At 41.7% G+C, this 25,926-nt stretch overlaps 1 protein-coding gene across 5 annotated transcripts in view; it reads right to left on the reverse strand.

The window, feature by feature from the left end:
* uap1 (UDP-N-acetylglucosamine pyrophosphorylase 1) overlaps nt 1-25,097 on the reverse strand; it is a 45,910-nt gene extending 20,813 nt beyond the window's left edge. For 4 of the 5 annotated variants that reach the window (XR_013579353.1, XR_013579352.1, XM_078561621.1 and 1 more), the window contains exons 1-3: nt 24,703-25,097; nt 2,867-3,071; nt 1,407-1,582 (exon numbers count right to left, since the gene is read on the reverse strand). Coding sequence is in view for 3 of the 5 variants with exons in the window: in XM_078561621.1 (XP_078417747.1) it covers nt 1,407-1,582; nt 2,867-3,071; nt 24,703-24,997 (676 nt within the window). In the remaining 2 variants the exon portion in view is untranslated. The remainder of the gene's footprint in view (nt 1-1,406; nt 1,583-2,866; nt 3,072-24,702) is intronic. The other variant, XM_078561620.1, reaches the window with a different exon arrangement.
* Nucleotides 25,098-25,926: the final 829 nt, after the last annotated feature.

Below are 25,926 nucleotides of genomic sequence, written 5' to 3' on the forward strand. Positions count from 1 at the left end.
AAAAGCAAAAAACTGCGGATGCTGGAAATCCAAAACAAAAACAGAAACAGAAATACCTGGAAAAACTCAGCAGGTCTGGCAGCATCGGCGGAGAAGAGCACAGTTCAAAGGGTCATGAGGACTCGAAACATCAACTGTGCTCTTCTCCGCTGATGCTGCCAGACCTGCTGAGTTTTTCCAGGTATTTCTGTTTGCTTTTGAAATGAAAAAGCAAAGTTGTTGCAAAATGGCTGGTATGCAAGGCTGCAACGCCACCCAGTGACTACTGGTGGTATTGCAAGAACATGCAGTTCTGTAAGCTCAGTTGCAAATAGTAATATAAGAGAACCAAGAGTTTGCTAAGCTTTAAAGGTAATGATACAAATCGTAACAAAATTCTCATCCTCATTTTATTGCAAAATAATAGTTCTCTCAAACGATTATGACAAACATTTCAAAATGATCGAAGTTTACAAATTTACACTATACCAAAATAACATGACTACAAAGGGATCCCACTGTGCCAGTAATACTCAGATCCATGTATCAAACAGACTTGAGAAGATAATTAAGTGATCTGGCATTTTTAAAAAGATAATATTTCCATTACTTATCTTGCAGAATTATGAGTAGACAAAGCTAAGGCAGATGGAGCTTAGGGAAGTGAGGTCATTTTCTTCACAACCAGGACAGACAACTGGAAATAATTTCTTAATGGTAAGAGATTAGAATCTGTGAAGCAGCAAATGAATTTAGGTGCCCATGTACACAAATTATTGAAAGTTTGTGAAATGGTATAAAAAGTAATCAAAAAGGCTAATGGATTTTGGCCTTTACTCAAGCAGCTGGAATACAAAACTGAAGTAGTAAAATGAGGGAGTGCTTTTTTGCATACACAACAAAAAAACATGGAAACCTGGGGCTCTCTCCCCCCAAAACTCTATGGATGCTAAGTCAATTGCAGTTTTTTAAACAGGGAGATTTTCATTAGGTAAGATTATCAAGGGGTATGGAGTAACGGCAGATAAATACCACTGAGGTACAGATCAGCTATGATCTAACTGAATGGCAGAACAGACTCAACAGCAAAATGGTCTACTCCTGTCTTACTATTTACTTAGCAGGACAATTTTAATTTCTACCATAAAGTATTCTTATAATGTTCAATGATGTTTGTATTTTGATTAAAAAGTAAATAAAAGCTGCCATTAGTTGTATTTTGATCTGTGAATTCAGAAATTGCTCAACATCTCAGTGTAATCTTGTGGAAGATGAAATACATTAGTAAGGAAACACCTGGATTCATTTTGGATGAGGGCAGGAGGACAGCTATAACCAGGCACGCATTCATTATCTACACCCAGGCTGCTAGTTGTAATATCGAACCAACTTTTGCATGCAGTTCTCCCTAAAGCTTTTAAACCAACCTGGTGCCATTGAAATTTTGCTTTTTCCTTCAAGGATGGCTTTCCCATCAAAAGTCATAGCTGGCAACATTCCCTGTTGGAAAAAGATGACATTTCCTTTCTGTAAGCCAAAGTAGCTATTTTTAGCAAAAAATTCTTCCGTAGATTCCATTGTCCGACCACTAGTCATGATATACCTAAGAAATTTTAAAAAAAGGCAAATAAAATAAAAATTTTAAAGTCTAATCTATTGGTTCAATTAAAAAAACTGTTTTTAGCACTATTAAAATTATTCAGAAATGTATCTAGGAGCATCAGCATATTACAATTTCGATATGAAAATAATAAGCATTAAGAGTAGTATTTGACTATTCAAACACAATACCCTTACACAGAATTAAGAAGGTCATGCCCATTAAGTATGTCTAATCAAGTAGAGAAAGAAAATGGTACATTCTAAGGGACTTTTCACAAGATAAATCTTACAAAAATCAGCTTCATTTTTAAATTCAGTTTAAATCCAATAAAAAGGCTGCTTGCAAAATCTCTGTAGAAAGGTCTACAGCATATAGCATATTTGTGGATTCAGAATAAAACCCAATTAACTCTCAGCAACTCGCCAAGGATCCTTCGACAGCACCTTCTAAACCCCGTGACCTCTACCACACAGAACAAGGGCAACAGGTGCTTGGGAACATCACTATCTACGAGCTGCACCCCAAGTCGCAAAATTTAGAATTGAGTCTCGTGTTCCTTCTTTACCTTTCAAAGATAAGGAGATTATATGACAGCCCATGATAAGTCTACTGGCTGAAATAAACTGAAGACAGCTCTCTACTTGATCTTCGAGTAAATTATTTACAGAGAAAATAAAGGCATCTTCAGACATTGGGACCCAGTGCTCACTTGCATGAGCAGTATCAAAAATGGAAGCCAAAAAATATTTAAAACAAAAAAAATCCCCAAAACGGGAGTGACATTTTCTCATCCAGAATCACTCACATACACTAACATATACTTTGTTCCCAATAAGATCTACAGTAATTATATAATGTGACCATGAATTAAAGCAAAGAGTTCATTTTGAAAAAAAGTTGAATAGTCACCTCTCTTAATTAATCCCATTTCAAATAAAGGATAGGGTAAGACCTATTTTTACGCAAGTGTATCCAAAGTTTTGCAAGGGATCCACATGTTCTTTCTTTCTCCTCCCTATCGTTGGAGACATACAATTGTCGTTTCCATATTTTGGCATGTAAGCAAATTATAACTTGAAACTGATTTCATCCAGCTGAAGCAACATTGTGACATGCAAAAAAGCTATGACTGAATCAATTATGACAAACTGAATTCAATCTACATCCACTTCAGAGATCAATTTAATTGTGCAGGTGAAAGGAATGCACTATTAGCTCAAAATCTCCTCTATAGAGTTAAAATCACACTGGAGTAAAAATACTAAACTGGATAGACATACTGACCATGGAATAGTGCATTTGTGACCAAACTGCGCTGAAGCCAACTGCTGAAGTTTCAGAATACGTTCGGCTTGAATTTGAAAGAGAGTTTTTCTTGATAGTAAACCAACATTGTACATTCCTTTAGGATAGGTTACTCCAAGGCGTGTTCCCTGTCCACCAGCTAAAAGCAATACAGCTACTTTGTTTTCAGAGATTTGAAGAAGACCTGAGGAAAAACAAAAGATCAGAAAGTAGATTTAGCTACCATTTGTTCTTTTTTCCCATACACACTGGTTCCTATTATGAACTTTAAACAAAGTCTACAGAAATAAGTGCTGATACAGGTTCGAAACAAAAATAACTCGGATCATGAAAAGGTACATCAAACTAACAAAAGGAAAAAAAATTGGAGCATGACAGAACAAGGGGGAACCAAAAAGTGTTTTTTTTAAAAAAAAGTAAAGCTTTTGGTTATTGCAAACTAAAAAAATAGTTTTGAGAGAGAATTATGAATAGCAGGCATAGTGACTGAAATATAATGAAAGGAATAAAGAACAAACAGCAATCAAGTGTCAGAGAATGAGGAAATTATTCAGTTAGGTACAGTAAAGGTTGTGGCAGGTTTGGGAGTTTTAACCCCAAGTGGGGAAATGGCCTTTTCTCCAACTTTTCTAAGCTTCAGCCTGTCAGGAAAGAAGCAACCACATCCTTCCTGAGGATAACACTAAAATGGCAGTTGGGCCCAAATGGTATCATCGGGATCCAATCTTAAAAAGTCTATCATTTTTCGGCAGGTGTTCTTGATACCTGAAATTGAAAATTGCAGTTTAGATTGGTACAGGAGGCCGGGGCAAATCTCCCACTCAATTTCAATGCCCCTATTCAAAGTGCATGGGGGCTGTTGAAATTCCCACTAATATTTTTCAGTCACTTTAGCTTGTGGTTAGCTGCAAGTACAATGAATGTGAGCACTGTTCAATCACAGCTAACTGCAAAATCCATGTCATCATATTCAGGATTGATGCAAGACAGGTAGTTGGAATGCATTTCTAACAGCGTTATTTGCCAATGGTAGCACGCACATGATGACTAGAAGGAAAACCAAGGATGGAGTTCTGAAGCACACCAGAGGTGGTGATGTTGGCGTTAAGGAAGAAACTTTTGAAAAGTGTTGTAGTGACTTTGCTGATTAACAGCATCACAAAGTAGTTGATCTGCACCGATGAACTGCAGAGGTAATACAGCGAAACTGGAGTGGTTAACAGTTAAAGTTGTAAAAATATAAAGGAGAACAAGTATAATGAGCAAAGCATGGTTAATTTGGAATACACTCCCCACAAGAGATAAAAGCCCAAACCACAAAACAAATTCAAGGAGATCTAATTAGGAAAGATGAAGAAAGTGCTATTCTTTGCAATAAACACCTAAATAAGATCACCATCCAATCTTCTACAATCAAGTCACCTAGTTTATGCAACCTGTCTTTGTAATTTAACTCTTTCATTCTGGTGAATCTGCACTTAGCATTCTCCAAGGTCACAAGGTGCAGTGCCCAAAACAACACAGTAGTGAGTTAAGCCAGAGCTTTACAGAATGTCCAAACATTTGTACTGCAGCCACCTTAAGATAAAGACCAACATTCCACAGTTTTAACTACTTGTACCTGTGAAATTGTATAAATTGAGGTGCCCTTACAAAAGGTACTGGCGACATGCCTGACAGGAGTGCACGACACATTCCACAAACCAGGCCAGCCAGCTTTAACACAAATATGTATGGCTCATTAACCAGCAAGCCTTTCTTTGCCTCGGTGACACAGTCAGTATATGAGTCATATTCGACTGGAAACATTAACTTTGGTTCTCTCTCCTCATGCTACCATACCTGCTGAGTATTTCCAGCATTTTCTGTTTTTATTTCTGGTTCCTAAATTGCAGGGGCTGGAGTCTCATTCAGTAAAAGAAGTGCCATTTGCTTTTAGAGTAAGAGTCTAGGGTTGACTAATGGAGTTTGACTTGTATTCTGGACTTCTGTTCCATTACGTTTGAGGTTAGTAGTGCAGAACTGCAGCCTTTACCATCTAGATTTACCATCTAATACCCCCCCCTTCCTGCTGGTTCCTTTATGGCTTCCCTTCCCCCCACCAAAAAAGTTTCTGATTTCAACAAGACCGAAAGAAGAAAATCAGTATCTGGTAAAGTAGCACCATTGACTGTAACAGCAGCAAAAGCATGGCATGGCAAAGGCAGCGAAGAAGTTTTTATTTTATGAAAGTATTAAGCATGTCTATCTAGCATTTTTCAACTCAAACTTACTACTGAAAGGAAACTTCATGAGCTGCTACAACATTTGAACAGAGCTACTACATTTAATGTGTCTAGCCCCATTTGTAATAGGAAACAAGGCTTGTAGCCAACAAGTTTTCTTATAGTATTAACTGGTTTTCTGGTGGAGCTCTTCCAGGGATAATTCTGTTCTTCAGTACAACTGCTGTGAATTTGTTCCTCATTGGAGAGTTTTTAATGTTGTAAATAGCTGCTGCATTCTAACTTGGAGGAAAGGAAATAGTGCTGGTTTAAATTGTAACTACATTTAAAAAATTATGTTCATTCACATGCAAGAACTTTACATCACTTTTATGTAAAAATTATATAATTACTGGGCTTTATTAATTTACAACTCTTAGGCTTAGTAATTTTCATTGCTTTATAATTTGAAGACTGCAAAATAACTTTGTAACCGAAAAAATAAGAGCTACACCAACTCATTTATTTTCCTTAAGGTTCTCCCTGTACAATTTCCCACTTTTACAAAGACAGAGAAGCATGGCTCAGCAGCTGGCAAAATACACAGACATCCTAAGTCTTTGTGCTCCCCTGTACAGATGTTATACCAGCTATTGCTATGACCTTGCCCCTAGATTAAATTGTGCCGGATAAAATGTATTACAGTACGGTATCTCAAATCTGGCTGTCCAAAAATCAGAGTTGTCCAAAAACTGGACATTTTTAGAATATGCCATGCATCGATTTTGAGTAAAATAGCAACAAACTTACCTGGATAATTTGGCTAGGGGCTGCATTGACAAGGTGTGGACTAGTTATCTCTTTCACTGGTTTTTGCACCAATCATTTTTTTAAATATACATTTGTTAATTGGATGTTGGCATCACCGGCTATGCCAGCATTTATGCCCTTCCCTTATTGCTAATGAGAAGGTGGTAGTGAGCTGCCTTCTTGAAATGCTGCAGTCCATGTGTTGTCGGAACACCCAGTGCTGTTAGGGAGGGAGTTCCAGGGTTTTGACCCAGCAGCAGTGAAGGAACAGCGGTATAGTTCCAAGTCAGAATGGTGTGTGGCTTGGAGGGGAACTTGCAGGTAGTGATGTTCCTATGCACCTGCTGCCCATGTCCTTCTAGATGGTAAAGGCTGCAGATTTGGAAAGTGCTGTCGAAGGAGCCTTGGTGAGTTTCTGCAGTGCATCCTATAGGTAGATGCCACTGCTGCCAGTGTGTGTGGGTGGTGGAGGAAGTTAATATTCATTGTGGTGGATGGGGTGCCAATCAAGCAGGCTGCTATGCCCTGGATGATATCAAGCTTCTTGAGTGTTGCTGGAGCTGCATTTATCCAAGCAAGTGGAGAGTGTTCTATCACACTCTTGACTTGTGCCTTGTAGATGGACAGGCTTTAGGTAGTCAGGAGGAGAGTACTCTCTGCAGAACTCCCAGTCTCTAACCTGCTCTTGTAGCCACAGTATTTATAAGGCTGATCCAGTTCAATTTCTGGTCAATGGTAACTACCAGGATGTTGGTATTCCCGCACTACGAGCAATCCTCAACTCCACCCAACCTGGCTTGATCTTAACTGCTCGTGGCCCGACCTGAAATCCGGCAAGACCTGAGTCCCGAGGCTGCTGGTTTTGAGGCACTGTACCTGTATGAATTTAGCAACAGAGTTTTTGTTTAATTCTGATTTGGTAGCTCTATCTTTCATTCCAGTCATAAGAAATAACCTGGCTAATAGCTTGCAGTGCAAGTCAGAATCTTGCGACAGGTCTATTCAAATACAATGTTGAGAGTTGAGAATTACAGGCTGGAGACTGTGTTGAATAATTAATTACATATAATGGCTCAACTTATACTGTCAAAATAATTTCACCATTAATGGTGTCTGCCATTATTGTGCACATCAGCCAGTAACTTATGGGAAAGAGAAATTCTATTAGTTGCAAATCGATGGGCAATTTGCGCTGCTACTCTGCTGTTAGTCTCACAAAAATGGCAGTTGGCCCACAATCACCACTGAAGCTTCGTGTAATTCCAGCATTTGCGCATCATTTGTCAATTAAACTCTCCACAATAAGGGCTACTTTCAAACCTCCAGAAAAAGCTCAGGTGGCTCAAGTGATCGTCACCACGCAGGAGTGAGGAATGGGCCGGACCTGCGTCCCTACAGCAACACCGAGAGTCCCTCACACCTGATGCACCAGGTTCTTAGCCGCAATGAAGAGGTAGCATCGTTCCCACATGCCCAGTTTTCTTTTCACCATAGCCACTCACTCCTTCCAGTTTCTAGCGCATGCCCTGGTCCCTTCGAACCATATCCCCAGCACCTTCAAGCAGTCTGACCTGACGGTGAAGGGGATAAAGGATCGGTCAGCCCAGTTCCCAAAGAACATGGCTTCGCTCTTGCCACAATTTAGATTCGCTCCTGAGGCCAGTTCGAACTAGTCGTAGATATTGATCAGTCTGCGCACTGACAGCGGATCTGAGCAGAAGGCGGTGACATCATCCATTTACAAGGAGGCTTTGACCTGAGTGCCTCCGCTGCCTGGGATCATCATTCCTCTTATGCCCGGATCCTTCTTGCTGGACTCAGCAAAGGGTTCCTCGCAACACACAAACAGGACAGGGGAGGGAGGGCAGCCCTGCTTGACTCCAGGTTTAAATGGAAAGCTTTCTGATTTCCACCCACTGATTAAAACTGCGCTACTGATGTTTGTGTAGAGCAGTTAGATGAGTTGTGGATTCCCTCCCCAAACCCCACTTTGGAGAGGACATCCACCATGTAGGTGTGCGATACTCTGTCAAAGGCCTTCTCCTGGTCCAGGCTGATGAGGCAGGTGTCCACACCCCTGTCCCATACATAGGCAATCGTATCCCTGAGTAGCGCGAGCCTGTCAGAGATCTTCCTGCTGGGTACAGCGCAAGTCTGGTCAGGATGGATCATCAACTCCATAACAGACTTGACCTGATTGGCGATGACCTTGGACAGAATCTTATAGTTCACATTCAACAGTGAGATGGGTCGCCAATTTCTAATTTCCTCTCTTTCCCCCTTCCTCTTGTAGATGAGGGTGATGATGCCTTTCCTCATGGATTCTGACATGCTGCTTGCTAGAAGCATACTCTTGTACACTTCTAATAGGTCTGGGCTGATCCAGTTCCACAGAGCCGAATACAACTCAGCTGATAAGCTGTCGCTTCGGGAGTCTTGCTCTTCTCGAAGGACTTCAGGGCCTTAAGTCAGTTCATCAGGAGTTAGCGGTTTGTCCAGGCTCTCCTGTGTACTGTCGTCTAAGACCTCCGTGATAGAGGAAGGACTGGGAGGCTGTGCTGTCTGTGGGCTTCACGTCATACAATCTGCCATAAAAGGATTCGCTGATCCTCAAAACGTCAGACTGCGATGACTTTACTGAGCAGTCTTCTTCCTTCAGGCTGCTGATCACAGAACTCTCTCTGTGTATCTTTTGGAAGAAACGTTAACACGTCTCATCCTTCTCCACGGAGCAGACTGTGGACCGGAAGATGATCTTGGAGGTTTCTGAGGCAAACAGTGAGGCTTGCTGGCTCTTCACCTCTCGGAGTTCCTCCTTGACATCGATGTACAAGCCTCTAAAGTGGGAAAAACGTGCCCAACATCACCCTCATCCTGATGGCCACATTTGTGTGTGGTTGCATCAAGCTGTGCGTAGACCCTCAGTATGCAAACACCAAGTGTTGCCACGTGCTGAGGTTCTACCTGTCCCCGGTGTTGCAAAGATGGGTCTGGCCATGCTGTCGGGGAACGCTCCAAGTAGTTGGACTGTGCCATACCACCTATCCCTCGTGGAAAAATTTATGCACAGAAACACTTTTGACCACAAGTCCATCAGTGGTCGGCACGTAACATCCTAGAGGCCCTGCAGGAAAAGGAAATGGTGGATCCTGCCGGATGGTTCCCCGAGCAGACTGTCAAAGTCATTTGGCAGAATACCTCATTGCCAGAACTTTCCAACATGCATCAAGACGTAGCTTTGCTGGTGGTGAGAAAGGCCCTCCCTATGCGCTAGGAGTCTCACCCCCTCTGCAAGCTGCCCTTGAGGTGGCTGTGGTGGGAAATAAACCATTGTTCACCTCCTTGTGGAATGTGCCTTTGTGAAGAGGGTCTGGAGAGAGAAATGTAATGGCTTTTCTCGAAGTTCATCCCAAGCAGTTCTGTGACACAGGACTCTGTGCTGTATGGGCTGTTCCCAGGGACACACACTGAGACAAACATCAACTGCAGATGGAAGATCATCAACTCGGTGAAAGACACTCTTTGGTCTGCCCAAAACTTGTTGGTCGTCCAGTGCAAAGAGTTGTCCTCGACCCAGTGTTGCAGACTGGCACATTCCAAGGTCCAGGACTACGTGCCGAGGGATGCACTAAAACTTGGGGCGGCCATCGCAAAGGTGCAATAGGAAAAGGTCAGCTGTCTAAGACCTTTCAGCTATAGTGGGCTGGGATTTGTATAGACCCCTCAAGGCTGTATGACTTACATTGAATGTATGCAGTGAATACTATATGTATCACAATTGTATTGAAGCACCTCAGGGTGCAACATGATCTATGTAGATAACTTGAATACCATTGCATTGTCTGACTGTCTGTAATGATCACGTTGAAATGTCTGTAATGTTCAATGGTTGTACTGAAGCATCTCATGATCGATGTGGAATACTTAAATATGATTGCACTTTTTGTGATGGCCATTTTGAAATGTTTTTCAGATATTTTATGAATAAAGTATATTTTTCCAAAAAAAAGGCTGCTTTTATCAGTGCAAGTACTTTTTTTAAAAAATGAGATTTAAGTTCCTGCAAAGCCACTCAACCTCATAACTCCAAACAAAAAGCAACTTAAACTGTAGAGCCTCAGTAAATTAAGTTTTAAAAACATTTTTTCTTACTCGACCTTTGTCTCTTTTTTTCTATTAACTTAATTTTTTCCCCTATTTCTGTTTTGTACCTGATTTGACACTAAATCGCTCTATTCCCTTCTCTGTCATTCCTCGGTTTCCAACTGAATTCTTAAATCTTATTGGTTAAGGAGTTTCGATCGTTTACCAAGGTCCCAAATGCTCTGTTGCCCTCACTCATCACTGAATCCCCCACTATCAACATCCTGGGGAGTTACCATTGACCAGAAACTGAACTGAACTAGTTATATAAATACCGTGGCTATAAGGCCAGGTCAGAGGCTAGAAATTGTGCAACAAGAAACTCACCTCCCGACTCCCCAAAGCCTGTCCACCATCTACGAGGCACGAGTCAGGAGTGTGATGGAATAATCCCTGCTTGCCTGGATGAGTGCAGCTCCCACAACACTCAAAGCTTGACACCATCCAGGACAAAGCAGCATGCTTGATTGGTGCCACATCCACAAACAAACATTCACTCCCTCCACCACCGTTGCACAGTAGCAGCAGTGTACACCATCTACAAGATGCACTGCAGGAATTCACCAAGGATCCTTCAACAGTACCTTCCAAACCCACGACCACTACCATCTAGAAGAACAAGGGCAGCAGATAGATGGGAACACCACCACCTGCAAGTTCCCCTCCAAGTCACTCACCATCCTGACTTGGAAATATGTCGCTGTTCCTTCACTGTGGGTGGGTGTACCTACACCACGTGGACTGCAACGGTTAAAGAAGCTCACCACCACCTTCTCAAGGGCAACTAGGTATCGGCAATAAATGCTAGCCCAGCCAGCAAGCCCACATCCCGTGAATGAATTTAAAAAAATGATGTCTCACTCCAGCCATTCTGGGCCAATATAACAGCATCATTTACAGTCAACTCTGGCAGATACATTCATAAAATTAACCATGAGTCAGCTGAAAATCCAGACAGACTCTCTGAATGACTCAGGAGTTCCTTTATCCCCCTGAGATATACCCTACCACCATCCAAATTTTAATGACATCCACTAGCTCTTAAATCTAAAATGCTTCTGGAAAATGGTGGGGCTCATCTAAAGCATAAACATCTACACAAGGCAGCATTCAAATGTTCCAAGGATGATCTTATTTTAAGATTTCAGCTTGAAGTACTCCATAAGAATCCATAAGAACCCATATAATGCCAATATCTGCTCTTAATACGAACCAGGAGCAGTGGGCCACTCAGCCCTTCGAGCCTGCTCTGCCATTCAGTAAGATCATGACTGATCTGACTGTAACCTCCCGCCTATCCCCGGTAATCCTTCGCCCCTTGTTTACCAAAAATCTCCCTATCTACTTCTGATTTGGAAACATTCAAAGACTCTACTTCCACTGCCTTTTGAGGAAGGGAGTTCCAAAGACTCATGACCCTCCGAGAGAAAAAATTTCTTCTCATCTCTTTTTTAAATGGGCACAAGAGGAAATATCCTCTCCACATTTACCCTGTCAAGACCCCTCAGGATCTTATATGTTTCAATCAAGTGGCCTCGTGCTCTTCTAAACTCCAGCAGATGCAGGCCTAGCCTGTCCAATCTTTCCTCATAAGATAGCCTGCCCATTCCTGGTATTACTTTAGTAAACCTTCTCTGAACTGCTTCTAATGCATTTACGTCCTTCCTTAAATAAGGAGATCAATACTGTACACAGTATTCCAGATGTGGTCTCACCAGTGTCCTGTAGAACTGAAGCATAACCTCCCTACTTCTGTATTCAACTCCCCTTGCCATAAACAATAACCTTCTATTAGCTTTCCTAATTATTTGCTGTACCTGCATACTAGCCTTTTGCGATTCATGTACTAGGACACCCAGATCCCTCTGAGTCTCAGAGCTCTGCAATTTCTCACCATTTAAATATGCTTCTCTTTTATTCTTCCTGTGAAATTATCCATTTTAGCATTTGCCCACATTATACTCCATTTGCCAGACCTTTGCCTACTCACTTATTCTATGTCCCTTTGTAGCCTCATGTCCTCTTCACAACTTACTTTCCTACTTATCTTTGTATCATCGGCATATTTAGCAACCATACCTTTGATCCCTTCATCCAAGTCATTTATATAAGTTGTAAGAAGTTGAAGGCCCAGCACTGATCCCTGTGGCATACCACTAGTTACATCCTGCCAACCAGAAAGAGGCCCATTTATGGCTACCCTCTGTTTCCTGTTAGTTATCCAATCTTCTATCCACGCCAGTGTGTTATCCCCGACACCGTGATCTTTTATTTTCTACAATAACCTTATGTGGAACCTTATCAAATGCCTTCTGAAAATCTAAGTACAGTACATTCACCGATTCACCTTTATCCACAGCATATGCGACTCCTTCAAAGAATTTTGGTAAACTGGTTAAACACAATTTCCCCTTTACAAAACCATGTTGACTCTGCCTGATTGGCTTGAATTTTTCTAAGTGCCCTGCCATAGCATTTTTAATAATAACTTCTAGAATTTTCCCAATGACAGATGTTAAGCTAACTGGCCTGTAGTTTCCCGGTTTCTGTCTCCCTCCCTTTCTGAATAAATGAATTACATTTGTTATTTTCCAAACTAATTGCACCTTCCCCAAATCCAGGGAATTTGGAAAATTAAAACAAATGCATCAAATATCTCACTAGCCACTTATTTTAAAACCCGGGGATTTGTCAACCCGCAGCTCCTAGTTTGCTAAGTACCGCTTCCCTGGTGATTGTAATTTCCCCGAGTTCCTCCCTCCTTGAGTTCCTGATTTAATACATGAAGGTATGCATACCTGTTGGAAGCTTCTAAAAGTTGAAAAACCTATTTTATTATGAGCATACAAAGCAAACAATGAATATATTCTTAAACTAAATATGAACTGCACTGACAATTTTGCTCTGTAAGCCTGTACCCACTGGGAATTAACATTTACTGAAAAAATACTTTACCCAACAAGCAGAGGAGAATTTCATCATTATGCCTGGCTTGGATTTTGACCAAAACTTTTTTGATGAATGAATGATTCATTTCAGTATACCAGCCAGTCCCCAACTTGCTTTGCAAATGCCTATTCTTTCAGAAGAATGTTAACTTTAACATGCAATACTACATGGCAAACTGGAATCCTCTGCCTATATAACAAATTATTAGTAGTTGGTTTGGAAAAGTATATTGTGAAGATGTCCACATATAGTTGACTCATGTTGAAAAACCATTAACATTTATACACAATTATCTCTCTAGTAAAAAAAGTTCTCTCATTTGAAGGGTGCCAAATCAACCCTGTTCTATTTAGGACAAAAATGATGTTACAGTGGTTGATCTTTCACAATGCTGTTCTTTGAAAATCTAATGTCTACTGCACAATTACTATATTTAGGTGCTAATGTGGCATGTCACCTGCTCCTTTCTAGCCACTGCTCAGTACTTCCCACGCAGTGTCCTAAAAAGGACTAAAGTTGATTTAGGGATCACCTTTGTAGCAAGTTCTTTTTGTTGTCAGTTATTTTGTAGCTCTCAAAATAAGAATAAATAGAGGCAATTTTAATAATAGCTAACAAAAATTTCCTGATGCCTCAAAAATTTAATCTTTTTTGATTTAACATCCTTGGCTTTTGGAGAATGTTCCAGAATTAGTTTGTGTGGAAAAAAAATGCTTCCAGATTTTACTCCTTAATGGTTTCGTTCCAATATTGAGATTATGCCCTCTTGTTTTGGATCACCACAAACTCCACCCCACCCCACCCCAGCTTGAGGAAATAATGCATCTACCCTACTGAATCCCCTTTTCATTTTAAACACCTTGATCAGATCACCCTGAATGTAAGCCAGGTTTATGCAACCTGCCCTCATTATTTAACCATTTAAATCCTCATATTATTCTGGCGAATCTATGTTGTACCCCAAAAACAGAAAGCAGTGCTCCAGAGGTGAGATCTGACCAAACCTCATAACAAAAGCATCACTTTCTCACTTCATCTGAAGAGGGTTGACATTCCATTAGCCTTGGTCATCATCATCCCTTTGCTTCTCCACAGTTCCTAGTGTCTCATCATAAGACAAATCAGAATGATCTTGTTAAATATTCCAATTATTTATTGGATTGTGGCTATCAACTCACAGGCTTAAATTTAGTTAGCGTTAGCTCTTTTTGTAACCAAAGAGAATAGACATTAAGGTGTGAAGGTGTGCCATACCAAAGACAATATACATCTGGATCTTGTTCCTTTGAGACAACAGGTAATTTAATGTGTGAATGTCTGTTGACTGGTGAATTCTTCTGTCCAGCTGGCTGGAAAGTGATAATTTCCCACAAGCACAACTTGATTGATATATTACGAAAGGTCAACATGGTATCAAGTTATTCAATTTAATGGCATTGTTCAATATGATTGGCATCCTAAAAATCTTTTTGAAGTAATAGATTTGATTGGCTGTAAAATGGAAAACTTGAGTCAGATTTGTGACTATGATTTTTTGTTGTTCCTTTGATGAACAGCTAGGATCCCCAAATCATGTGCTTCTGGACTGCTTGTGCTCAAGTCAACCAACCAATCTAAAGTTGTCAGGGATACAAGCCTACCCGAAAGGTTCTGTGGTAGAGGTAGAGAACAGCCATACATAAGAACGCAAGAAATGAGAGTAGGCCATTTGGCCCCTTGAGCCTGGTCCACCATTCAATAAAATCATGGTTGATCTTCTACTCAGCTACACCTTCTCACACTATTCCCATATTCCTCGATTCCCTTAGTATCCAAACATTTATTGATCGCTGACTTGAATGTGCTCAACAACTCAGCATCCACAGCTCTCAGAACTCAAAAGATTCACAACATCTGAATGATGAAACTTCTCTTGTCTCAGTCCTACATGACTGACTCCTTATTCTGAAACCCTAGTTCTAGACTCCCCAGCCAGGGGAAACATCCTCCCAGCATCTACCACACATCAAGTCTTTTAAGAATTTTAAATTTCAATGAAATTGAGTCGGACTTGTACAGTATTAAAAGTAAGCATAGGAGAGCAGTCTTTGTCAGTTTTTATCAAGAGGATTAGCAAAAATGTTATTGAAAATATGTGAAGATTGCTCTTTGTCTAAATTTGCTCGCTAACAAAAAATGAGTAGTAGTAGGCCACTTGGCCCCTTGAGCCGACTTCTCCATTTAGTAAGATCTTCTACAACTCCACCGTGCTGTATTCCAATATCCCTTGATGTTTTATAATATTAGGGATCATGTGTCATTATGTGATAGATCTCGTAACTTTAGTCGTCATTACCTGGATATTGGAAGGAAAAGACATTTCAGTTCATGAAGCAGCACCTGCTTTTGGGAGTGACCTATTTCGCTAAGCCCAAGTGGAAAACTAGCATGAAAACCCATAAATATGTAACACTCGAAAACAAATTACATAATAGCAACTGAAAACCAGTTTTGTACTAATTCTACTGCTAACTTTCTGGATGCAAAAACTTTTAAAAGAATACTTTTCTAAGCATTCAAGACCATTATGTTGAACAGGATTATTGAAACAACAGTGATCATGATTTTCACAGAATCAGTGTGCAGAAGAGGCCCTTCGGCCCATCGAGTCTGCACCGACATGTGAGAAACATCTGACCTACCTTACCTAATCTCATTTACCAGCACTTGGCCCATAGCCTTGAATGTTATGATGTGCCAAGTGGCAGCTGCTCCCTATCCGCCCTGTCCATGCCCCTCATAATCTTGTACACCTCGATCAGTTCGCCCCTCAGTCTTCTCTGCTCCAACGAAAACAACCCAAGTCTATCCAACCTCTCTTCATAACTTAAATCCCAGGCAACATCCTGGTGAACCTCCTCTGCACCCCCTCCAGTGCAATCGCATCCTTCCTATAATGTGGCGACCAGAAATGCACACAGTACTCCAGCTGTGGCCTCACCAAGGTTCTATACAACTCCAACATGATCCCCCTACTTTTGTAATCTATGCTTCGATTGATAAAGGCAAGTGTCCCATATGCCTTTTTCACCACCCCACTGACATGCCCCTCCACCTTCAAAGGGCTATGGACACACACGCCAAGGTCCCTTTGTTCCTCAGAACTTCCTAATGTTCATTGAATATTTCCTTGTCAAATTACTCCTTCCAAAGTGTATCACCTCACACTTTTCAGGGTTAAATTCCATCTGCCACTTATCTGCCCATTTGACCACCCTGTCTATATCTTCCTGTAGCCTAAGACACTCAACCTCACTGTTAACCACCCGGCCAATCTTTGAGTCATCCGCAAACTTACTGATCCTACCTCCCACATAGTCATCTATGTTGTTTATATAAATGACGAATAATAGGGGACAGAGCACAGATCCCTGTGGTACGCCACTGGACACTGGCTTCCAGACACTAAAGCATCCTTCTGTCTTCACCCTGTCTCCTACAACTAAGCCAATCTTGAATCCACCTTATCAAATTACCCTGTATCCCATTTGCATTTGCCTTCTTTATAAGTCTCCCATGTGGGACCTTGTCAAAGGCTTTGCTGAAATCCATAAAAACATCAACTGCACTACCCTCATCTACACACCTGGTCACCTCCTCAAAAAATTCAATCAAATTTGTTAGGCATGATCTCCCTGTGACAAAGCTATGCTGACTATCCCTGATCAAACCTTGCCTCTCCAAGTGGAGATAGATTCTCTCCTTCAGAATTTTCTCCAATAGTTTCCCTACCACTGACATGAGACTCACTGGCCTGTAGTTCCCTGACTTATCTCTACAACCCTTCTTAAATAGCAGAACCACATTAGCTGTTCTCCAGTCCTCTGGCACCTCCCCCGTGGCCAGAGAGGAATTAAAAATTTGGGTCAGAGCCCCTGCGATCCCCTCCCTTGCCTCCCTCAGCAGTCTGGGACACAAATCAGCTGGACCTGGAGATTTGTCCACTTTTAAGCCTGCCAGCACCTCCAATATCTTGTCACTCCTTATATCAATTTGCTTAAGAACCTCGCAATCTCTCTCCCTGAGTTTGATACCTTCATCCTCATTCTCTTGGATGAAGACGGATGTGAAGTATTCGTTCAACACTCTACCGATGTCCTCCGGCTCCACCCATAGATTGCCCCCTTGGTCCCTAATGGGCCCTCCTCTTTCCTTGGTTATCCCCTTCCCATTGATATACTTAAGAGAATATCTTGGGATTTTCCCTACTTTTACCAGCCAAAGCTTTCTCATGTCCCCTCATTGCTCTCCTAATTGCTTTCTTAAGCTCCATCCTGCACTTTCTGTATTCCACTAATGCCTTCGCTGATTTGCTTCCCATGTACCTGCCTCTCTTTTCCTTCTCATCGTATCCTGAATATCTCTGGTCATCCATGGTCCTCTGGGCTTGTTACTCCTTCCTATCACCCTGGGGGGAACATGTTGTGCCTGTACCCTCCCCATTTCCTTTTTTGAACGCCCCCCCACTGCTCCTCTGTAAATTTCCCCACAAGTAGCTGTTCCCAGTCTGAAATATTTTCTGAAATATGGCAGCTTTTAACAGGATAGCCACAACATAATCACTATTTGGAACAATCTTCCAGCAAATGTTAATGTATTAAAATTCCAAAATGCTACAAATACAGCTTAATCAATCTGATTAACGAAGCCTATACTAGTTAATAATACTTATACAAAAGAGTTGGTGCAGATTCAAAGTCAAATTGGGGTGGGGGGGGGTTGTGGTGGGAGTCTTTGTGGGTGGGGCTAGTCAGGGGGTGAGGGAGTCGGTGTGAGTCTGTACAATAGTTACCCAGAAGTTAGAAGTGGTTTTAATCCTTACTTTTCCTGGGTTACTTTTGATGTAACAGAGTCGGAACCACCTGAAGTTTGCGATTTAAATTGCATTTTTGGGTGGTTCCCAGTGCAGGGCAATCGTCCAAGGGAAGTTTGCACTTCCCAGGCAATTGCCGAACAAACCTTACCTGGGAACATCCAGTGGGGGCTCCCCAGCACATCTTTGGAGTACCTCCCAGTTACACTGCCCTGGAGCTTGGAAGTTATGGCCCATGTGTGCACAGCCATGCAAAAAAATTAAAGTATCATGCATTGAAATAAATAGGCCACACACAGGACATTTAGACGGAATATTGGTCTTACGGATGTGGCTCAATTTGTTTGATAATGTTCTGCTGAAGCACCTTGGGGAATTATGCATTTTGTTAAAGAAATCAAAACGAAATGAATCAGCATTACACTGACAAACGGGTACTGTCGAAGCTTACCTATCCCACACAGACTACAGCTTTTCTTTTTGCGTATTGAGTCAGACAACTTCACACTTGTGTCTGCAGCCAGGACAACAAAATAATTTACAGCAATGTTAAACAAAAACCAAAATTGCTAGAAAACCTCAGCAGGTCTGACAACATCTGTGCAAGATGTTGATTGAACGCCATTTTCATGAAGTAATACAAGAAAGAGACTTTTTTAAAAAATGATTATTTTTAGAAAATATATGTATTCTAACTCATCAACTTAATTTGTGACAATCATGTCAGCGCTCCCACACAAAACTGGAGCAATTACCTCAAATTTAGTATAGGCAAAGAGTGTAATATTAAATTTGCCACTCTTTCCACAGATGTAGCCAAGTGTTTCCAACATTTCTCATCTTTGCTACCTCAAATTTACAGTGGACAATAGCTGCATACATGCAAAAAACCAGCAGATTCAATGAAAAAAAAGTCTAGCAAGTCATAGTGAACCAGTGTTCAAACTTACATAGCAGTGATTTTACACAAGCTATTTTTGCAACAGCAGTTGTTTTACTGTGCTCAAGGTACACGCTTAAATTGATAAAGTTACTGATTTTGAAACTAATTCTTTTTTAGAATTGCACATGTAGACATATAAATTTTGTTTCTTTCACAGTTTAACAGGTCTTAGGAAAGAATTTGATTTGGAGCAAACTTTGGGCCATCCAAATGCTTTGTGTTCTGTAAGTATAGAGACTTTTCTATAACTAATTTGCATATAAAATAGCAGTGTTTATTGCACTAACTAATAGATTTCCTGCGCTTAAAAGTAGGATGCCGTAACAAAAGCTTTACATAGGGCTCATGGACATCCTCCTGATGGCTTCAGTGGAAATCTAATCAAGAGCATCCATTCGCATAGTTAATACCGGTGCCTTTCCAGAGTTGTCCAGGAATGAAAGAAATCAAACCATGTATCTTTTCATAATTGCATCAGGCTGAGAAACATTTATAAGATACAAAATACAACAGAGCTCTTTCTAGAAATTCTCCCTTAGCTGGGTGCACATGAAAATTAAATCTTAAAAAATGAAAATATTGGAAACCTCAAAAGACAAAATGTGGGAAATACACAGTGGTCAGCATCTGTAAAGAGAAAAGGCTGAGGTTTCAAGGATGTATCCTTCAGACTAATTTGCCAGCAAAACCATTGTACTTTCAACTTGTATGTTTGTATATATTTATGCACTACTGTTTTGTGATCTTACTCGGGGTCACTGGACAATCTTGGATTAACAAATAGTGCAGGAACTTACTATGTAATGCTGACAAAGAAGGTTTAAAATTAAATTTCAGTCTATTTCAATTTATTACACAATACCAGAGAAACAGAGACTAAGGGGTTATTTTACCATTGGCCATAAAATTATGGTAAGTGTACATCCAAAGTGAATTGCTAACAGCCCAAATGCCCCAAAGGCATAGATTCAAAATTCTCCCAAAAATATCCATTGTATCGGCCAGGAAGATGTTGCCAAGCTAATGCTTACTTGGCTAGTGTCATTCTGTGACCAGTTTAAGTTGAAGGGATCTTTTAACAATTAAGTAATAAATTGACATAGTTTTAAGTGAGCTGCAATCTCTTTTGGGTTTTAGAATTAGTCTGAAGGATACATCCTTGAAACCTCAGTCTTTTCTCTTTACAGATGCTGACCACTGTGTATTTCCCACATTTTGTCTTTGAGGTTTCCAATATTTTCATTTTTTAAGATTTAATTTTCATGTGCACCCAGCTAAGAGAGAATTTCTAGAAAGAGAGCTCTGTTGTATTTTGTATCCTATAAACGTTTCTCAGCCTGATGCAACTATGAAAAGATACATGGTTTGATTTCTTTCATTCCTGGACAACCCTGGAAAGGCACCAGTATTAACTATGAGAATGGATGCTCTGTTGATCAGTTTTCCACTGAAGCCATCAGGAGGATGTCCATGAGCCGAATGTAAAGCTTTTGTCATGGCATTCTACTTTTAAGCACAGGATATCTAATAGTTAATTTCTATACTTTGGGTTTTCCATGTACTTCTGTGAATCTGTTATGTCTTTGCTACTGCCATTTATATGCTAGTAAATCTAATTTGTAATTATAAGTTATGCACGGTCAAATAATGTTTTCTAATGTTTTATAAAGTCTAGATGATATGAGTGACTGTAAAGATGACAAGCTGAAAATAGTAGCAAGGGTTTCTCTTCTAAGCGTGTCCTCTGCAACTACTTTCTTTTCAATATTTTAAAATTTTGTACATACCTCAACCACTTATTTCTTAATGTACAGCTTAAATTTTCTAATCTTTTTTCATAATTCAACTTCACACTTGCGATCAATCTTTTTGTTCTTCCACCATCCACAACATAATTCAACTGTCAAACACATTCCTTTTTCTCACCTTGCCATTTTCCAAAGGGGCTGTTCTATCTGTGATACCCTGGTTCACGTTTTCATCACTCCTAATTCAAACTTCCCCAGATAGCTCCCCATGCAAAAATACGAGTTGCATCACCAGCTCATTTACCCCCTCCAGCATCACTGTTTAGGGGTTCAAACGACATTTCCATGAAAAAGCAATTTACACATGTCCTCTATCCTATCATACTGTATATGCTGCCAGCATGCAGTCTCCTCTACATCAAAGAAATGGATAAAACAGCAAAGTGGTAGCCCTCAAGTGTGATCCTATGGGTCATCACTTTAAAACCCCTACTTCGCCAAAGCACTTATTAGCTTCAAAAATATTTCATTTTTCTCCTAGGCATTCTACAAGCCCCTGGGCCAAGCATTGACGTCAGTAACTTCAGACTTAGCTACATCATTTTCAAACTGGTTTTAATTAAGTTTTCCATCTCTCTCATTTCCCCAGACATACTTTCTTGGCTATTTACACATCCTTTGTCTCTTTAGGTGTCTTAATCTCTCTTAATGCTCATTTGTACTTTACAGAATTTAAAAATCTGTAACCAAAATATTAACTTGTGAGCTCTTTCCATAAATCCTGACTAACCTATATCTGTTTACAGCATTTTCTGCTTTTGTTTTACATTTCCAGCATCTACAATACTTTGCTCTTCTCTCTCCATTTCATTGCATTTTCTCCAAAGCACATAGCTGTTTTGGTAACCATAATGAACACAGTGGTTCAAGTGTTGCCTGACCAGTTAATTACCTGACCCCAGAATTGCTGGAAACTGCCACTCAACTGTGATTGCATCATTCATAGACTGTCAATGTTGAACTTAATTTGCTGTTTTATCAATCCAATTCTAAATCATTCTGCTAATCTTTTAATGCATCCTCAATACAACCAATCTTTTAGCGTGGAATTGAAAAGATTCCACGGGACACCTTGGCCATTGACACCAACCATGATATCAATGATAAAAGCAAAAAACTGCGGATGCTGGAAATCCAAAACAAAAACAAAAATACCTGGAAAAACTCAGCAGGTCTAGCAGCATCTGTAGAGAGGAGCACAGTTAACGTTTCGAATCCGAATGACCCTTCAACAGCACCAAGTGAAAATAGAAGAGGTGAAATATAAGCTAGTTTGGGGGGGGGGTGGTGTGTGACAAGTAGAGCTGGAGAGATGGCCAGTGATAGAGATAACCAAAAGATGTCACAGACAAAAGGACAAAGAGGTGTTGAAGGTGGTGATATTATCTGAGGAATGTGCTAATTAAGGGTAGAAAGCAAGACAAGCAAGGTACAGTTAGTCCTAGTGGGGGTGGAGTGGGGTGAAGTAATCAAAAAAGGCTAAAAGGTAGAGATAAAACAATGGATGGAAATACATTTAAAAATAATGGAAGTAGGTGGGAAAAGAAAAATCTATATAAATTATTGGAAAACAAAAGGGGGGGGGGACATTGGAAAGGGGGTGGGGATGGAGGAGAGAGTTCATGATCTAAAATTGTTGAACTCAATGTTCAGTCCGGAAGGCTGTAAAGTGCCTAGTTGGAAGATGAGGTGCTGTTCCTCCAGTTTGCGTTGAGTTTCACTGGAACAATGCAGCAAGCCAAGGACGGACATGTGGGCATGAGAGCAGGGTGGAGTGTTGAAATGGCAAGCGACAGGGAGGTCTGGGTAACGCTTGTGGACAGACCGAAGGTGTTCTGCAAAGCGGTCACCCAGTCTGTGTTTGGTCTCTCCAATCTAGAGGAAACCGCATTGGGAGCAACTAATGCATTTCCTCTAGATTGGAAAGACCAAACGCAGACTGGGTGACCGCTTTGCAGAACACCTTCGGTCTGTCCACAAGCGTTACCCAGACCTCCCTGTCGCTTGCCATTTCAACACTCCACCCTGCTCTCATGCCCACATGTCCGTCCTTGGCTTGCTGCATTGTTCCAGTGAAGCTCAACGCAAACTGGAGGAACAGCACCTCATCTTCCGAATTGGCACTTTACAGCCTTCCGGACTGAACATTGAGTTCAACAATTTTAGATCATGAACTCTCTCCTCCATCCCCACCCCCTTTCCGATTACCCCCCCTTTTTTTCCAATAATTTATATAGATTTTTCTTTTCCCACCTACTTCCATTATTTTTAAATGTATTTCCATCCATTGTTTTATCTCTACCTTTTAGCCTTTTTTGATTCCATTACCCCACTCCACCCCTACTAGGGCTATCTGTACCTTGCTTGTCTTGCTTTCTACCCTTAATTAGCACATTCCTCAGATAATATCACCACCTTCAACACCTCTTTGTCCTTTTGTCTGTGACATCTTTTGGTTATCTCCACCTATCACTGGCCGTCTATCCAGCTCTACTTGTCCCACCCCCCCTTAAACTAGCTTATATTTCACCTCTATTCTATTTTTACTTAGTTCTGTTGAAGGGTCATTCGGACTCGAAACGTTAACTGTGCTCCTCTCCACAGATGCTGCTAGACCTGCTGAGTTTTTCCATGATATCAATGATGCTCTCGGTGTTTTGTTCGGAACCACTAACTACTTCCAAGTTCAGTAGCACATGTTAGTCATCTGAAGGATTTGTTTTCTGCCATACATCTAATTCCAAACAACCACAATACTCTACATTAAGAATACAATTTTTTTGCCTTTCAGCATACACAATGGCCACAAAATTAACAGTCACATCTAAATGATGTTTCTAAAAACTCTACACATTAGAATACATGTTAGAGATAGGCAAATTATAAGCAACAAGTGTCATCTGAAACCATGAATCATTCTACTTTAAAATGATGTCATTAAATTGTCGTGTACCTGAAAAAACTAGCTGTGAAAGACAAGCACAGCCCCACAAAACATCTGCGGTCAAGTTAGTCTTGCATTGCAACAGCATTGCTTTAAAGGTTCGTGCAGCAGCATGTGCATTACAACCAGACTGTCTAAAAAATGTGGAGGGTAAAGACTGCTATCATCTTCTTCATCTATAGAATCAACACTGATGTATTCTTTTAATTTACCAGACAGCTTTCCTCAAACTTTTTCATTCAAATCTAGCTTTTAGCAGGAAGAAGAGTTTCCAAATGATAAGCTGCATCAAATAACTGTCCCTGCCATTTTGCTACACTTAACCAATTCCAGCATTGCACCCACCCTCCCATACCATTCCTCTCATACCATTCCCCATCCCATTCCTTCCATCTCTCTCATTCCATCTCATTGCTCACAAAAACAGTCTCACCAGTCAGGGTTAACTTGGTTGTTGGGCTCCCCTTGCCATCTGTTGTTTTTGTTCTCCACCACCTTCCCTTACCTGCCATTTCCACCACACATGCCAGTAACACATCCATCACACGCTTCAGTCCTTCATGTGCTCCATGTGCCTCTGTTGGTGCTTGGCACCACTAGCCCAACAAACCAACTCCTTAAACTGACCACCAAAACAGGGTGGGCAGGCAAAAAAACAGGTACTGTTTCCGTTTTATCAAAGACTAAGTAAGAGAAAGCATGCAGCGGTTTAACAAAATTGAAATACCAGGTTGATCAACAAATAAGGGTGAAGACGACCAATAAATAAAGCAAAAAAAAAAAAGTTTACTGCGGCATCTGGACCCAAATGGTGTAACCGGGATGTAAACCATGTGCGTGCACCCCATGCTGGATAGAACACAAAAGTTTTTATTTGCCTTCCTCCCCTGTGGGGAGACAACTTTTGCTGGTGTAAGATTTCAGTTGCCCCGCCAGCACCTCGCTTCGGTGGCGATCCGACGTGTCCCAGTGCATTGACGTGGCTAGTCGGATGTGGAAGCATCACACGGGACGATGGGTTGTCGATCTGATGTATTGGGGGCACAGTTTTGATGCAGAGTTGGCTGCTTCTCCCTCCCCTCCCCAGGGGAAGGGTTAAATTCCCCCCCACCGCCCCCCCCAAAAGCGGATTTCAAAAGTCACAGTATCGCTCAGCTCTTACCCTCTGCCTCCCATTCGGGGAGCCGCTCCTGGTCTCTGGTCACGCTGCCCTGCACTTCCCTGGGCACCGGTTCCATCTGCTCGTCCATCTGCGGCGGCTGCTGCTGGAGCGGCGCCGGCACCTGCAAGGCTCGGCCGAAGAAGCACATGATCTCGGCGAAGTGGCAGCCGCTCAGGTCGCCCAGCAGCTCGGCTCGCTCGGCCTCGTTCAGCTCGTCCCAGAAGCGGAGCAAGTGAGCCTGGCCGGCCCGCTCCAGCTGCTCCCGCTGGACGGCTAAGTCCAGGTCGCAGTCCATCCCCTCCCCTCCCCCCACCTCTCCTCACCAGCCGGGGCCGCGCGAGCCGCCTGGACCAACCGCCCCGCGTTCGATATTCGATTCAAACCGAGCGCGAGCCCAACAGAATGAGTTTAGTTAAAATATATAGTTATCAGCAATTAAAAACCAAAATTATATATTTTGAAATTTCAAAATTGAAGCAGATTTACTGAACGCCGAATTGAATTTAAAATTTATAATCCTTCCAGCCGTCTCGGTTGACCGTTAATACGGTGAGTAGGCCCGGATTTTTTTTTTTGGAAAGAAAAGCTAACATCAATTTTTCAGCAGCCAGGTAAAACTCTACCCCGCTGATAATTTCCGCGCCTTTCCGTGTCCGGGTACAGTCATATTTAAAGTCATAGCATCATAAAGCCGGCAACACAAGGGATTGATGGACACGCATGGGGCTGGATCGCCCCGCCTCTATCTCTCTGTCATGTCCTCTCCGCCGCTGCCTGAGCTCCTTCCCCCTCCCTACTCCATCCCACACGCAGCAACCCGCCCCTCCCTTCCCCTCCCCTCCCCTCATTCCTCCCGCCAGCCTCACTGACGTGGCGATACCGCAAGCCCTTGCCGAGACCAGGACCCTCCTACAGGCAAACACAAAGTTGGCGCCGCCTATCAACAGGACGGCAATAAACAGGCGACTGCCAGATACTGCGGCTCAGGGATTTCCCTACTCACCCCCTTATTGCCATTACACCCTCACCCGCATTCCCACAGGACATTCCTGGTGACACATTTAGACGTGACACCCAGAAAATCTAACCATTTCCCCTCCCCCCCCCCCCCCAAACAACATTAACGTCTACTGAATTCCACCCCCCAAACATCCTGGGGTTACCATTGACCAGAAACTGAACTGGACCAGCCATATAAATACTACAAGAGCAGGTCAGAGGCTG

This window comes from Cetorhinus maximus, chromosome 17 (assembly GCF_964194155.1).
Source record: "Cetorhinus maximus chromosome 17, sCetMax3.hap1.1, whole genome shotgun sequence".
Taxonomy (NCBI): Eukaryota; Metazoa; Chordata; class Chondrichthyes; order Lamniformes; family Cetorhinidae; genus Cetorhinus; species Cetorhinus maximus.